Below are 15304 nucleotides of genomic sequence, written 5' to 3'. Positions count from 1 at the left end.
CATTTCAGATGCATGCTCGGCGAAGCTTGCTTGTTTTTGGTGAGGAGGTCATGAGGAATAGCTGTCAGAAGATGACGTTTTTGGGCTACATCAGGTAGTTCCTTCTACCTAGTTAACGGTGATAATCTACTTGTATGACTACAGTTAGTAATGATGGTGTGCAGATTATAAGGGAGAGACGTATCTTGCTTTTCTCAAGCTGTTAATTGATGATGTACATTATCTGCTTTGTAATTCTCCACTTTAGGATCATTTTACCTCTCCAGACGAGTATGACGACCCTGCAGTGTTGTATGAAGCCATCATGTCTCATGAGCAAAATTTAGTAATTGCCCATGAGGGAGATCCAGCATGGAGAAGCGCTGTTCTCTCCAACTCTCCTTCACTACTCGCCCTGCGCCACGTCATGGACGACGGAACCAACGAGTACAAGATTATCATGTTAAATAAACGCTATCTCAGCTTCCGCGTCATCAAGGTGACACTTTTTTCTAACCCTTTTTGATTCTGCTCTGTCAGACAGGATACGCTATGAATAACTTTGATATTAAGGTTAATTGTTTTTCCGACTAACTTGCATAGCAGACTCTGTATCTACATGGCCGTGCAGGGCGGTCGCATTCCCTACTGCGGATGACACATATCTATACACGAGGAGATGGAGCATCCTCTGTCCAGTAGGAGCTCCGGAGCCATAGTAGATATGGTAATGGGTCCCTACTGGATGCCAGAGCATACAACACCAAGCCAGGACTGTTTCCAGGTGTACGTCTATGAGCAGCGCTGTGGTTGGACTGTGCTGTTCTTTAATAGCAGAATCAGCTATGCAAGAAGTAAATGATTTATTTGCTTATTTTATGTGCATACACATTTTATTATTGTGCATACTCCTGTGCTAGAAATTTTTATATATATATTATATATATATTTATTTTTTTCTTTTAGGCTATGTGCCCACGATGCAGAAATGCTCCGGATTTTTTCCTGAGCGTTTCTGCATCTCCCTGGCAGAAAAAACGCGGATTGTACATGCGGATTGTACATGCGGATTGTACATGCGTTTTTCCTGCCAGGGACATGCGGATTTGAAGCGTTTTGCACATTTGATTTCGCATGCGGGTTGTCAAGCGCTTTCCAAGCTATTTTAGCATCACTTGGAAAGTGTTTGACAAATTGGTCACACTATATAAATCCATGCAACCGGCATGGATTTATATAGTGTGACCGAAAGAATGTTAAAAAATAAATATATACTTACCTTCTGAGGGCCCCCAGAGTCTTTATTTGATGCGTCTCGGCTTGCTGGCAGCTCGCGGTACACTGAAAGGACCTGCCGACGTCAGCGGTCGCGTGACCCGTCACATGACTAAATGACGTCATGGCAGGTCCTTGAGTCCACCGCGAGCTGCCGGCAAGCCAAGACAAAGACACCGGGGGCCATCAGAAGGTAAGTCTAATATTTATTTTTTATTTTATTTTTATTTTTTTTACAGGCTCTATGGCATCCGGGTCCGGAAGAGAATCTCCTCTTCTCCAAACCCGGGTACCATCTGCACATTGAAACGCATGGAATCTGCATGTACAGATCCAGTGATGCGGATTCCATGCTTTCCAATACAAGTCAATGGCGGCGAAAACGCAGCGCGTCCGCAAAATAATTGGTAGTGCTGCGTTTTTTTCCGCAATGATAATCCGCAGCGGAAATTTCCGCAGCATGTGCACAGCACATGCGGATTATCATTGAGAAACATGGCAGACCTTCTACCAAGCGTTTTTTAAGCGTTTCTACAGCAGAATTGCCGCTGCGGAAACACTTAAAAAACGCATAGTGGGCACACAGCCTAAAAAGACTCCTAAGTCCTTAACAAAATCCAATTTTCCCATTCTACCAGGTAAACAAAGAATGCGTTCGTGGACTATGGGCCGGCCAACAGCAGGAGCTAGTTTTTCTCCGGAATCGCAACCCAGAGAGAGGAAGCATCCAAAATGCTAAACAGGCTCTCAGGAACATGATCAACTCTTCTTGCGACCAGCCTATTGGATATCCCATCTACGTGTCCCCATTAACAACTTCCTACTCTGACAGCCATGATCAGCTCAAGGAAATTGTCGGAGGACCTATAAGTGTGGCAAATATCAGGAATTTTATTGTGTCTACCTGGCACAGGTAAAAGGAAACGTTTCTATGGCTTAGATTATTATAGACAGCCTATACACTCTCCTGACATGTTGGTAAATACTTGCATTCCTCAGAAGTTAAAGGGATATTCCCTTCTCAAAGATCCTATCCCAACATTTAGTAGGTGTAATAATAGAAAATCCTTCCAATTTAGAAATTTAGTATAGTTCTTCTGATTCGCTATATCGCTTACCATGTGCAGGACATTATAGTAGCTTAGGTTACAACCACTAGTAAATAATGGTTACTATTTGAGTGGCCGTAACATGGATATCTAAGCTACTGCAATGTCCTGCACATGGTAAGTGATATAGCGAATCAGAAGAATTATACTACATTTCTAATTGGAGGTATTTGCTAATATTATAATTATTACACCTACTACATATTGGAATAGGATCTTGGAGATGGGAATACCCTTTTAAGAATATGCGTTGTGCTGTTCCTCTATTTTTCCTCCTTGGAAAGTATGAAGAAATTGATCAAATGTCTGTTAAGCGCTGCGGAATTAATGGCGCTGTAGAAGTGAGTAAAATAAATAAAAAAAAATATTTATCTGTTACGATTTCCCCATCTATATGACCTATTCCTTCACACTGATTCTGTCTAACCAGTCCTGACCGTGTTGGCATTAATAGGTTAACGTTGTCTATTCATACATTTCCAGGAGGAATAACAGAAGAAATGCAGTTCTAAAATAGTGCACCAAAAACATTTAATAGGGAATACAAATATTGGGTAAAAGCTGATAGATCCCCTTTTAAAGGGTTGTTCACACATGTATCGTTTTGTAATGCATTTTTCTTTTTACAGCTAGTTCTTGGGGCGGAGAAAACATAAACCCCGATTCATCAAAGCATTTATGCCAGAAAACTGGAGTAAAGCGCTTTGAAAAGTCAGAAAGTTTCTGCTCAACGTGAAGATGCTCAAAAATCTTGCGACTTTTTGACCTTTTCACAACAGACTTGGGCAACTCTGGTTAAAAAGGATGTACAGTAGTTGGGAAAGAGATGGGGCTGGGTACATCTATACCCGCTTTTCAAAAGAGTTGGCGTTTCTAACTCCAGAAATGTTACTCCAGTCCACGGAGGCACTTGCCACTGAGAAGTTGCATTGATTTCATTAAAGGGGTTTTCCAGGTTTGGAGTTCAAGTCTGCTGTCACTCTGTAACTGCGGGCTTGTGAATCCTCAAACCGCGTGGTGTGCTTGTTATGATTCTCTGTTGACCACACGTTTTACAATTTGCATACATGCGGTCACATGCCAACTCGACATGCAAGGTCTCGCTCAATAGAAGTGAATTGTGCTAGGCCAGACATGTCTAGTCGGAATGTGGCTGGAAGTACAGTACAGACCAAAAGTTTGGACACACTTTCTTATTTAAAGATTTTTCTGTATTTTCATGACTATGAAAATTGTACATTCACACTGAAGGCATCAAAACTATGAATTAACACATGTGGAATTATATACTTAACAAAAAAGTGTGAAACAACTGAAAATATGTCTTATATTCTAGGTTCTTCAAAGTAGCCACCTTTTGCTTTGATGACTGCTTTGCACACTCTTGGCATTCTCTTGATGAGCTTCAAGAGGTAGTCACTGGAAATGGTCTTCCAACAATCTGGAAGGAGTTCCCAGAGATGCTTAGCACTTGTTGGCCCTTTTGCCTTCACTCTGAGGTCCAGCTCACCCCAAACCATCTCTATTGGGTTCATGTCTGGTGACTGTGGAGGCCAGGTCATCTGGCGTAGCACCCCATCACTCTCCTTCTTGGTCAAATAGCCCTTACACAGCCTGGAGGTGTGTTTGGGGTCATTGTCCTGTTGAAAAATAAATGATGGTCCAACTAAACGCAAACTGGATGGAATAGCATGCCGCTGCAAGATGCTGTGGCAGCCATGCTGGTTCAGTATGCCTGCAGTTTTGAATAAATCCCCAATAGTGTCACCAGCAAAGCACCCCCACACCATCACACCTCCTCCTCCATGCTTCACGGTGGGAACCAGGCATGTAGAGTCCATCCGTTCACCTTTTCTGCATTGCACAAAGACACGGTGGTTGGAACCAAAGATCTCAAATTTGGACTCATCAGACCAAAACCCAGATTTCCACTGGTCTAATGTCCATTCCTTGTGTTCTTTATCCCAAACAAGTCTCTTCTGCTTGTTGCCTGTCCTTAGCAGTGGTTTCCTAGCAGCTATTTTACCATGAAGGCCTGCTGCACAAAGTCTCCTCTTAACAGTTGTTGTAGAGATGTGTCTGCTACTAGAACTCTGTGTGGCATTGACCTGGTCTCTAATCTGAGCTGCTGTTAACCTGCGATTTCTGAGGCTGGTGACTCGGATAAACTTATCCTCAGAAGCAGAGGTGACTCTTGGTCTTCCTTTCCTGGGGCGGTCCTCATGTGAGCCAGTTTATTTGTAGCGCTTGATGGTTTTTGCAACTCCACTTGGGGACACATTCAACGTTTGCCCAATTTTTCGGACTGACTGACCTTCATTTCTTAAAGTAATGATGGCCACTCGTTTTCCTTTACTTAGCAGCTTTTTTCTTGCCATAATACAAATTCTAACAGTCTATTCAGTAGGACTATCAGCTGTGTATCCACCAGACTTCTGCACAACACAACTGATGGTCCCAACCCCATTTATAAGGCAAGAAATCCCACTTATTAAACCTGACATGGCACACCTGTGAAGTGAAAACCATTTCGGGTGACTACCACTTGAAGCTCATTAAGAGAATGCCAAGAGTGTGCAAAGCAGTCATCAATGCAAAAGGTGGCTACTTTGAAGAATCTAGAATATAAGACATATTTTCAGTTGTTTCACACTTTTTTGTTAGGTATATAATTCCACATGTGTTAATTCATAGTTTTGATGCCTTCAGTGTGAATGTACAATTTTCATAGTCATGAAAATACAGAAAAATCTTTAAATGAGAAGGTGTGTCCAAACTTTTGGTCTGTACTGTATGCAAATCACATATTTGTAGTCACATGACCACCCACTCCGCTGAATCCTGACAGTGTTCACTGTGAGGTTTCATAAATCTGCTGTCCCATAGAGTAACTGCAGACTTGAGCTCTAAGCCTGGACAAACGCCTTTAAGTGGCGTGCACCTCTTGACGACTTCTGTACATCTTATTTCTGCATGCCCCTCATTAAGACTGGTGTATGAAACTCAAGTCTTAATGAATCGGGGCCATAGTGTTTTAAAGTAGCAACAAAATTATTGAGATTTCTCAATTCTTATTTCATGCAGAAATAAAACTCACATCAAAAGCGCTGCATGTGACTCTATCCTGACTGCATAATCTATATAGTTTGTCTGCTTTTATTTTCTCCTAGGTTAAGGAAGGGCTGCGGAGCGGGATGTAATAGTGGTGGAAACATAGAGGACTCTGACGCTGGAGGCGGGACCTCCATAAACAGTAACAACCCTACTAATGCAAATGATGCTCAAATAAGTGTATCACAAGCGGGCATTCCTGGGGGTACAGGACCTGTACAGACTTCACGCCTCCAACCTCCAGGAGTCCCTCATCTATCAACACTAGGTAAGGAGGGACAGGATTTCAGTTCTATTGTTACGCTATAGATACTTTCAATACAGTGCATTCAGGAAAGTCAGCAAGAGTTTCTTGTTACATTTATTTTTGTATTTTCTTAAGGGACTTTTCCTGCTTAAAATCTGAATAATTGTATAGACATTATCAAATTAACAACATCTGACATTTAAATGCTGTTAAAGGGGTTGTTCAGGTTTGGGGCTCAAGTCTGCAGTCACTCTCTTAGGATTCTCCGGTGCCGGCGGCGATACAGAGCAGTCATATGATTGTAAGTATGCATACTTCCAGTCACATTCCAACTAGTCTTATCCAGCCTTGTTTAATACACTTGTGTTGAGTGTGGCTATGCACGTCTAGTCTGCATGTATTTGCATATTTGGGGTCAAGTTCCCGCCCGTTGCTGGTATCGGAGAAGTCTCACAGCACTCACACTGTACGCTGAAGATTCATAAGTCTACAGTCACATAGTGATTGCAGACTTAAGCCCGTAGTCTGCTGAACCCCTTTAAATACTCAATTGATATTTACCTACGTAATATGATGGCGCCACCTGCTGTTCAGCCTTCTTGTTGTTTTCTTGTTTGTAGGAACCAGCCACAGTTCTCACTCCATGCAATCAAGCCTTGTCCGACATTCCCCTGCTCGTGGCTCCGTAGCCAGTCAGTCATCATACTGCTACAACAGCCGTCACTCATCCCTCCGGACGTCCAACACAGGATTTGTGCCTTGCAGGCGATCCTCTACCAGCCAGATCTCTCTCCGTAACCTCCCGACATCCATCCAGTCACGTTTGTCTATGGCAAACCAAGCAGACCCTGCAAGCCAGTCAGTTGTGATCGGCCTTCCTTCCTCTAGCAGCTCCAGCCAGAGTATACCTGCATGCAAGCGGCACACTTTAGTAGGGTTTTTGGGAACTGAAGGGGGAAATAATCTTATTGAAACACAGTCATGTGGCAACTCAAGTCCAGCAACACATTCAAGAGCCAAAAAGGAAGACGTCATGTACAGAGTACAGGTTAGGACACATCTTGTGTAGTACTGTTTAGTCCTGTAAGACACGTGCCTGGGTATATAATGTTTATCTCTTGATTATAGAGTGGTGGGTGCCTCCAAGTGTTTCCCACCGTGTGGCCCAGCACTGGTTTCAATGAAATATCACATAGCTGCTATTTTTGCCCAGCAATGGATTTCCAAGCCTTTCCTTTTCTACTCTGCTGCTCCCAAATCTCTTGTACCTAAAAGGGTTTCCAAGGTTAGGAAGAAGTGGGAAGTGGAAAATTGTGACTTGCTAATATAATTACAGTATTGTGAAAAACTGTTTGCACCCTACCTGATTTCTTTTTCTTTTGCATGTTTGTGACACTAAAGGCTATGTGCCCACGATGCAGAAATGCTCTGGATTTTTCCTGAGCGTTTCTGCATCTCCCTGGCAGAAAAAACGCAAGCGGATTGTACATGCGGATTGTACATGCGGATTGTACATGCGGATTGTACATGCGTTTTTCCTGCCAGGGACATGCGGATGTGAAGCGTTCTCCACATGCATTTCCGCATGCGGGTTGTCAAGCGCTTTCCAAGCGATTTTAGCATCACTTGGAAAAGTGCTTGACAACTTGGTCACACTATATAAATCCATGCAACTGGCATGGATTTTATATAGTGTGACCAAGTTAGTTAAAAAAAAAGAATAAAAATGGTAAAAAAAACAAACAAAACATATACTCACCTTCCGATGGCCCCCAGTCTCCTTTTCCGATACGTCCGGTCTTCCCGGTGTCTCGCGGTTGTGTAAAAGGACCTTCCATGATGTAATTTAGTCATGTGACAGGTCACGCGACCGCCGACGTCAGCATTCGCGTGACCCGTCACATGATTAAATGACGTCATGGCAGATCCTTTTAGACCATCGCAAGCTGCCGGGAAGCCAGGACGCATCGCTATGGAGACCGGGGGCCATCAAAAGGTAAGTATAATGTATATTTTTTATTTTAATTCTTTTTTTTTTACATGTACTATGGTACCCGGGTCTGGAGGAGAGTCTCCTCTTCTCCAGACCCGGGTACCATCTGCACATTGAATCGCTTAATATCCGCATGTGCACATGTAGTCATGCTTATATTAAGCGATTCAATGCAAGTCAATGGCAGCGAAAACACCGCAATTGCGCAAAATAATTGGTAGTGCTGCGGGTTTTTCCGCAATGATAACCCACAGCACATGCGGATTATCATTGGGGAACATGGCAGACCTTCTACCAAGCGTTTTTTTTAAGCGTTTCTGCAGCGGAATTGCACACAGCCTATATGTTTCAGATCACAAAACAAATTTAAATATTAGACAAAGATAACACAAGTAAACACAAAATGCAGTTTTTAAATGAAGGTATTTATTATTAAGGGGAAAAAAATCCAAAATTACAGGGCCCTGTGTGAAAAAGTGATTGCCCCCCTTAAAATATAAATTAACTGTTTATCACATCTTTGGGAAGCTGAGTTCAATTTCCCTAGGCACACACAGGCCTGATTACTGCCACACCTGTTCTCAATCAAGAAATCACTTTAAACAGGACCTACCTGACAAACTGAAGTAGACCAAAAGATCCTCAAAAGCTAGACATCATGCTGCAATTCAGAGACATTCTAAGACATTCTGGAACAAATGAGAAGCAAAGTAATTGAGCTCTATCAGTCTGGAAAAGGATATAAAACAATTTCTAAAGCTTTGGAACTCCAGCGAACCACAGTAAGAGCCAATTATCCACAAATGGTGAAAACATAGAACACTGGTGAACCTTCACAGGAGTGGCCGGCCAACCAAAATTACTCCAAGAGCGCAGCAACGACTCCTCCAAGAGGTCCCAAAAGACCCCACAACAACATCCAAAGAACTGCAGGTCTCGCTTGCCTCAGTTAAGGTCAGTGTCCATGACTCCACAATAAGAAAGAGAATATGCAAAAATGGCAGGCATGACAGAGTTCAAAGTCGAAAACCACTGCTAATCAAAATTAACGGTTTTGCCAGAAAACATCTTGATGATCGCCAAGACTTTTGGGAGAATACTCTGGACTGACGAGACAAAAGTTGAACTTTTTGGAAGATGTATGTCCCATTACATCTGACATAGAAGTAACAAAGCATTTCAGAAAAGAAACGTCATACTAATAGTAAAATATGGTGGTGGTAGTGTGATGGTCTGGGGCTGTTTTACAGCTTCAGGTCCTGGATGACTTGCTGATAGTAAATGGAACTATGAATTCTGCCGTCTACCAAACAATCCTGAAGGAGAATGTCCGACCATCTGTGACCTCAAGCTGAAGCGCACTTGGGTTATGCAGCAGGACAATGATCCAAAACACACCAGCAAGTCCACCTCTGAATGGCTTAAGACAAACAAAATTAAGACTTTAATTTAAGACCTTAATCTGATTAAGGTGCTATGGCATGACCTTAAAAAGGCGGTTCATGCTCGGAAACCCTCCAATGTGGCTGAATTACAACAATTTAGCAGAGATGAGTGGCCAAAATTACTTTAGAGCGTTGTAACAGACTCATTGCCAGTTATCGCAAACACCTGACTGCAGTTGTTGCTGCTAAGGGCCCAACCAGTTATTAGGTTTAGGGGGTAATCACTTTTTCACACAGGGCCCTGTAGGTTTGGATTTCTTTTTCTTTTAATAATAAAGACCTTCATTAAAAAATTGCATTAGGTGTTTACTTGTGTTATCTTTTGTCTAACATTAAAATTTGTTTTGTGATCTGAAACATTTAAGTGTGACAAATATGCAAAAGAATAAGAAATCAGGAAGGGGCAAACACTTTTTCATACCAACGTATGTACCGTAATGTACCTCTGCTTATTGGGAAATACTAGTATAGTGCAGGCCATGTAAAACAATGAGCAGCACTGGCAGTGATCCCTGCCTTACTGGGAATGGAAGGATAAAGCTTCTGTGCTTTTTTTTTTTTACTCCCAGAAATTATAGCAAACACAGTCTTTACTAGGCAGAGAAGTTACTGTATCAGTAAGCACAGCTAGCAGCACTGACCATAGCTGATCCATTGGAATAATCCTTTATGATGTCATTACTTTAAGGATAAGTTTCCATATGCCATAAATGCTGCCAGTTTTCCGCGGCTGATTTGCTTGTTGCTGCGTATTAAATCACCAGAATTGTGAATGAGTGTTAACTAAATCTCATTACCACTCTGTGTAAAAAAAATATAAAAATCTCCATCTGTGCAGATTTGAAATCGACAGCAAATCTGCTTATTATGTGGATATAATTGCTTATTGCAATGTAAAGGGTGAAATGTGCAGAATGCCTGCAATCTTTCCACCGTGAAATCTACAGCAGTATTTACCGCTAAAGATTTGCTGTGTTTTTTTAATAGGAACTTACCCTAACTCTTCCTGTAGTGGTCACTTTAAGGTGTATTCTCATGTTATACAGTGAAGGAAATAATTATATGATCCCTTGCTGTTTTTGTAAGTTTGCCCACTGACAAAGACATGAACAGTTTCTATAATTTTAAGGGTAGATTAATTTTAACATTAAGAGATAGAGTATCCAAAAAAAAATCAAGAAAATCACATTGTATAAATTATATACATTTGTTTGCATTTTGCAGTGAGAAGTAAGTATTTGATTCCTCTGGCAAACAACACTTAATACTTGGTGGCAAAACCCTTGTTGGCAAGCACAGCAGACAGATGTTTTTTGTAGTTGATGATGAGGGTTGGGCACATGTCAGGAGGAGTTTTGGTCCACTCCTCTTTGCAGATCATCTCTAAATCATTCAGATTTTGAGGCTGTCGCTTGGCAACTTGGAGCTTCAACTCCCTCCATAAGTTTTCTATGGGATTAAGGTCTGGAGACTGGCTAGGCCACTCCATGACCTTACTATGCTTCTTTTTGAGCCACTCCTTTGTTGCCTTGGCTGTATGTTTTGGGTCTTTGTCTTGCTGGAAGACCCAGCCATGATCCATCTTCAATGCTCTTATTGAGGCAAGGAGGTTGTTGGCCAAAATCTCGCGATACATGACCCCATCCATCTTCCCTCCAGTACGGTGTAGTTGTCATGTACCCTTTGCAGAAAAGCACCCCCAAAGTATAATGTTTCCCCTACCATGCTTCACGGCTGGGACGATGTTCTTAGGGTTGTACTTATGCTTCTTCTTCCTCCAAACACAGCGAGTTGAGTTGATGCCAAAGAGCTCAATTTTTGTCTCATCTGACCACAGCACCTTCTCCCAATAACTCACAGAATCATCCAGATGTTCATTGGCAAACTTGTGACTGGCCTGCACATGTGCCTTCTTGAGCAGGGAGACCTTGCGGGCACTGCAGGATTTTAAACCTTTAAGGCGTAATGTGTTACCAATGGTTTTCTTAGTGACTCTGGTCCTAGCTGCCTTGAGATCATTAACAAGTCGTCGTCGTCCCCCCCCCCCCCCCGTGTAGTTTTAGGCTGATCTCTCACCTTCCTCATGATCAAGGATACCCCACGAGGTGAGATTTTGCATGGTGCCCCAGATCGATGTCGATTGACAGTCATTTTGTATTTCTTCCTTCTCACCCAGCGTCTTACTTAGGGATTTGTATTCCATTCCAGCTTTGTGCAGGTCTATGATCTTGTCCCTGACATCCTTAGAAAGCTATTTGGTCTTGCCCATGTTGTAGAGGTTAGAGTCTGATTGAGTCTGTGGGTAGGAGTCTTTTATACAGGTGACTATGTAAGACAGCTGTCTTTAATGCAGGTAACGAGTTGAATAGGAGAGTCTAACTGGTCTGTAGGAGCCAGAACTCATAATGGTTTGTAGGGGATCAAATACTTATTTCTCACTGCAAAATGCAAATTTATCTAAATTATACAATGTGATTTTCTTGATTTTTTGGGATATTCTATCTCTCAATGTTAAAATTAACCTACCCTTAAAATTATAGACTGTTTCGTGTCTGTCAGTGGGCAAACTTACAAAAACAGCAGGGGATCAAATAATTATTTCCTTCGCTGTATAATTGCTTTAGTTAGCTTGAGATTAAGAAAGTTTACATTTGACTAGCTTTGTCTATCTGCTGTCATTCTCCTGCTGTAACAGCTTTTATCTTACATAGTGTACAGCTTGTTTCCAAGGAGCTAGTAAGCACAGTAGCTACATTCCAGAAGTGGAGTTAACTCCTGAGATCCCAGTCGGCTCTCTCCAGACCATTGATTTCTATACAGCAGTTAATAGCTCCATAGTTGAGAGCGGAGGGAGGCTAGCAAATATCATTCTTGTAAGATCGCCAGCCTCCTGAGCCCCACCATTGACTGCTTTCAGAGCAGTTCTCCTAATCACAGCTCTCACTTTCCTGAGCCGTGTGCTTGTTGAAATGCTTTTTTTTAATCTCTATAAATATAGTGATAAGTGTACACTCAGAACAAGCTCTGACAGACCAGTAATGTGTAGCAGCGGAACTGTCACTCAAGCAGGGGCACCTCACACCCCCCACCCAGCAGCCAGGAAGTGACTGCAGAGCTCTGAGCAGAGACCACTTGAAGCCACCCTGCAGTTACATATATCACCTATTGTGGCAAAACGCCTCCATATTTGTAAATGTGAATTCATCTTATATTTTTGTATTTTTTTTTTAGATTGTGGATCCAAGCCAGGTGCTTGAAGGAGTGAATATATCCAAAAGAAAAGAGCTGCAATGGCCAGATGAGCTGGTGCGGCTAAAAGCCGGGAAAAATAGCTGGAAAGACTGGAGCCCTCAGGAAGGCATGGAAGGCCATGTAGGTTGCTACAGTTATGATGATTACTATTAATATCTCCAAGGGAGAAACATTTTTTTTTTGTTTTATCCTTGATGACAAATTGACATTGTTCCATCTGTCAGGATACCTTAAATTAATAAAGTATTTTTCTTTTGTTTGTTAATGGTAATTGCAAAGGACCCAAGTGTTTTTTTTTTTAAATCAGAATCGAATTCCTGTTGCACATATCCTGGATATCGCTCAGCTTTGTCTTGGGTGGGACATATTGTTGCACTGATGCTTTTTAATAAACAGGGCTTACTGATAAATCTAGGTTTTCAGTCCTTCGTTATTTTGCCACATGTTGTGGTCGGGATTCCCAATTGAAGAAGAGGTCACCTTTTAGGGTTTATAAGCTATACCTATTTACAGGCTGCCTGGCACCTTACATACACCTAGCTTTAGATCTTAGTACACGGAGTAAACATGCCTGAAAAAAAAGAATTAAGCATAAACCTAAACTATGTTTAGGTTATGTGCACACTGAGGCTTTTTTACGGAGTTTTCCGAGCAAAAACGGAGCAGAAATTTGAAGTTTTTGAGGAATTTTGAAATTCTGAGAGGTTCTACTCTAAAATCTCCATGTGCACGTAGCCTTAGGGTGCATTTACTCAGCAAACCCACATGTTAATGCCAACATTTCTTCTGTGGCCATCTTAAAATGGCCATACACATCAAGCAATGATTCGGCTGTCAGCTATCTCACCTGACTCCCTCATACACAGGACTTGTCGGCTCGGCTATTAGCTCCTGTGGTCTCTACGAGAAAGCCACTGCCAGAACCATTTGACAATGGATTATTTCCGCGCCTAACATAAAAGAGCAATTGAATTTCAAATACATGATTATGTCCCTCAATACAATCTAACGGAAGACCCCAAAATCCTTATTAGATGGTCGACCGAAATTGGCGGGTTCGTACAACTTTTATCTAATGTGTATGGGGACTGTTACTGCCATTGTACAGGGTGGGCCATTTATATGGATACACCTAAATTAAATGGGAATGGTTGGTGATATCAACTTCCTGTTGGTGGCATATTAGTATATGGGAGGGGGGAAACTTTTCCAGATGGGTGGTGACTATGGTGGCCATTTTGAAGTCGGCCATTTTGGATCAAACTTTATTTTTTTCAATGGGAAGAGGGTCATGTGACACATCAAACTTATTGAGAATTTCATAAGAAAAACATTGATGTGCTTGGTTTTAACGTAACTTTATTATTTCATGAGTTTATAAACGTATAAAATGTGTTCAAAGTGTTGCCCATTGTGTTGGATTGTCAATGCAACCCTCTTCTCCCACTCTTGACACACTGATAGCAACACCGCAGAAGAAATGCTAGCACAGGCTTCCAGTATCCGTTGTTTCGGATGCTGCACATCTCGTATCTTGATGGTATGGTGTGGTATATGGGGTACAAAGATAGTGGGGCCATTCTTCATCAATGGAAACCTCAATGTCACTGGATATCTGAAGTTGCTACATGATGATGTGTTGCCCTCTTTATGCACTGAAGATGGCACGTTCCCTGAGTTTTTCCAACAAGATGGTGCACCACCACATTATGGGTGTCGGGTCCGAGCATTCCTACATGAACAGTTTCCTGGAAAGTGGATTGGTCGTCGTAGGCCAGTTGAATGGCCACCAAGGTCTCTCGATCTGACCCCCTTAGACTTTTATCTTTGGGGTCATCTGAAGGCAATTGTCTATGCTGTGAAGATACGAGATGTGCAGCATCTGAAACGACGGATACTGGAAGCCTGTGCTACCATTTCTTCTGCGGTGTTGCTATCGGTGTGTCAAGAGTGGGAGGAGAGGGTTGCATTGACAATCCAACACAATGGGCAGCACTTTGAACACATTTTATAAGTGGTCATAAACTTGTAAAAAACTCATGAAAGAATAAAGTTACGATAAAACCAAGCACACTATTGTTTTTCTTATGAAATTCTCAATAAGTTTGATGTGTCACATGACCCTCTTCCCATTGAAAAAAATAGTTTGATCCAAAATGGCCGACTTCAAAATGGCCTCCATGGTTACCACCCATCTGGAAAAGTTTCCCCCCTCCCATATCAACTTCCTGTTTGTGGCACATTAGTATATCACCAACCATTCCCATTTAATTTAGGTGTATCCATATAAATGGCCCACCCTGTAGTTTACTAAAAGCATTACCACAGTAAATTGTTTTGGTTTGGTGTGATTTTCTACCTCTCAGTCCTACCCTGTGTAAATACATCCTGAAGTTTTCATATACCCTAAAAAATGAAGCAACTTGAACAGACTTTTGGTAGTCTAATCCTGCAGTTGTCTCCTTCCATCTGTCGTCTCCATCCTACTAACTCACTAAATGTGTGTGTATGTATGTACTGTATGTGTGTGTGTGTGTGTGTGTGTGTGTATGTATGTATGCATGCATGTATATGTGTGTGTGTAAAAAATAAGTATTGAACACGTCACCAATGTTCTAAGTAAATATATTTCTAAAGGTTCTATTGACATGAAATTCTCGCCAAATGTCAGTAACAACCCATCCAGTTCACAGAGGTAGATAAATAAAACCCTAAATATCCATACATCTAGTTATGTGTCATAATGAGAAATGACACAGGGAAAAATATTAAACACATGAAGAAAGAGAGGTGCAAAAAGCCATGGAAAGTCATGACAGCAGCTGAACTCTATCAGTAATTAGAAAGCAATCCTGCCACTTAGTGAAAATTATCAGCTGGTTCAACTGATGGC

At 41.8% G+C, this 15304-nt stretch overlaps 1 protein-coding gene across 5 annotated transcripts in view; it reads left to right on the top strand.

Annotated features, from left to right (window-relative positions):
* Positions 1–15304, top strand: part of PCNX1 (pecanex 1) — an 86948-nt gene that overhangs the window by 68638 nt on the left and 3006 nt on the right. For all 5 annotated transcript variants that reach the window (XM_073638895.1, XM_073638894.1, XM_073638893.1 and 2 more), the window contains 5 exons: positions 248–478; positions 1893–2167; positions 5534–5742; positions 6342–6769; positions 12391–12531. In XM_073638895.1, the coding sequence (XP_073494996.1) occupies positions 248–478; positions 1893–2167; positions 5534–5742; positions 6342–6769; positions 12391–12531 (1284 nt within the window). The remainder of the gene's footprint in view (positions 1–247; positions 479–1892; positions 2168–5533; positions 5743–6341; positions 6770–12390; positions 12532–15304) is intronic.

Source organism: Phyllobates terribilis, unplaced genomic scaffold (genome assembly GCF_046119375.1).
Source record: "Phyllobates terribilis strain yellow unplaced genomic scaffold, ASM4611937v1 Scaffold_7__3_contigs__length_470593459, whole genome shotgun sequence".
NCBI lineage: Eukaryota > Metazoa > Chordata > Amphibia > Anura > Dendrobatidae > Phyllobates > Phyllobates terribilis.
This window is presented reverse-complemented; position numbering and strand designations above follow the sequence as displayed.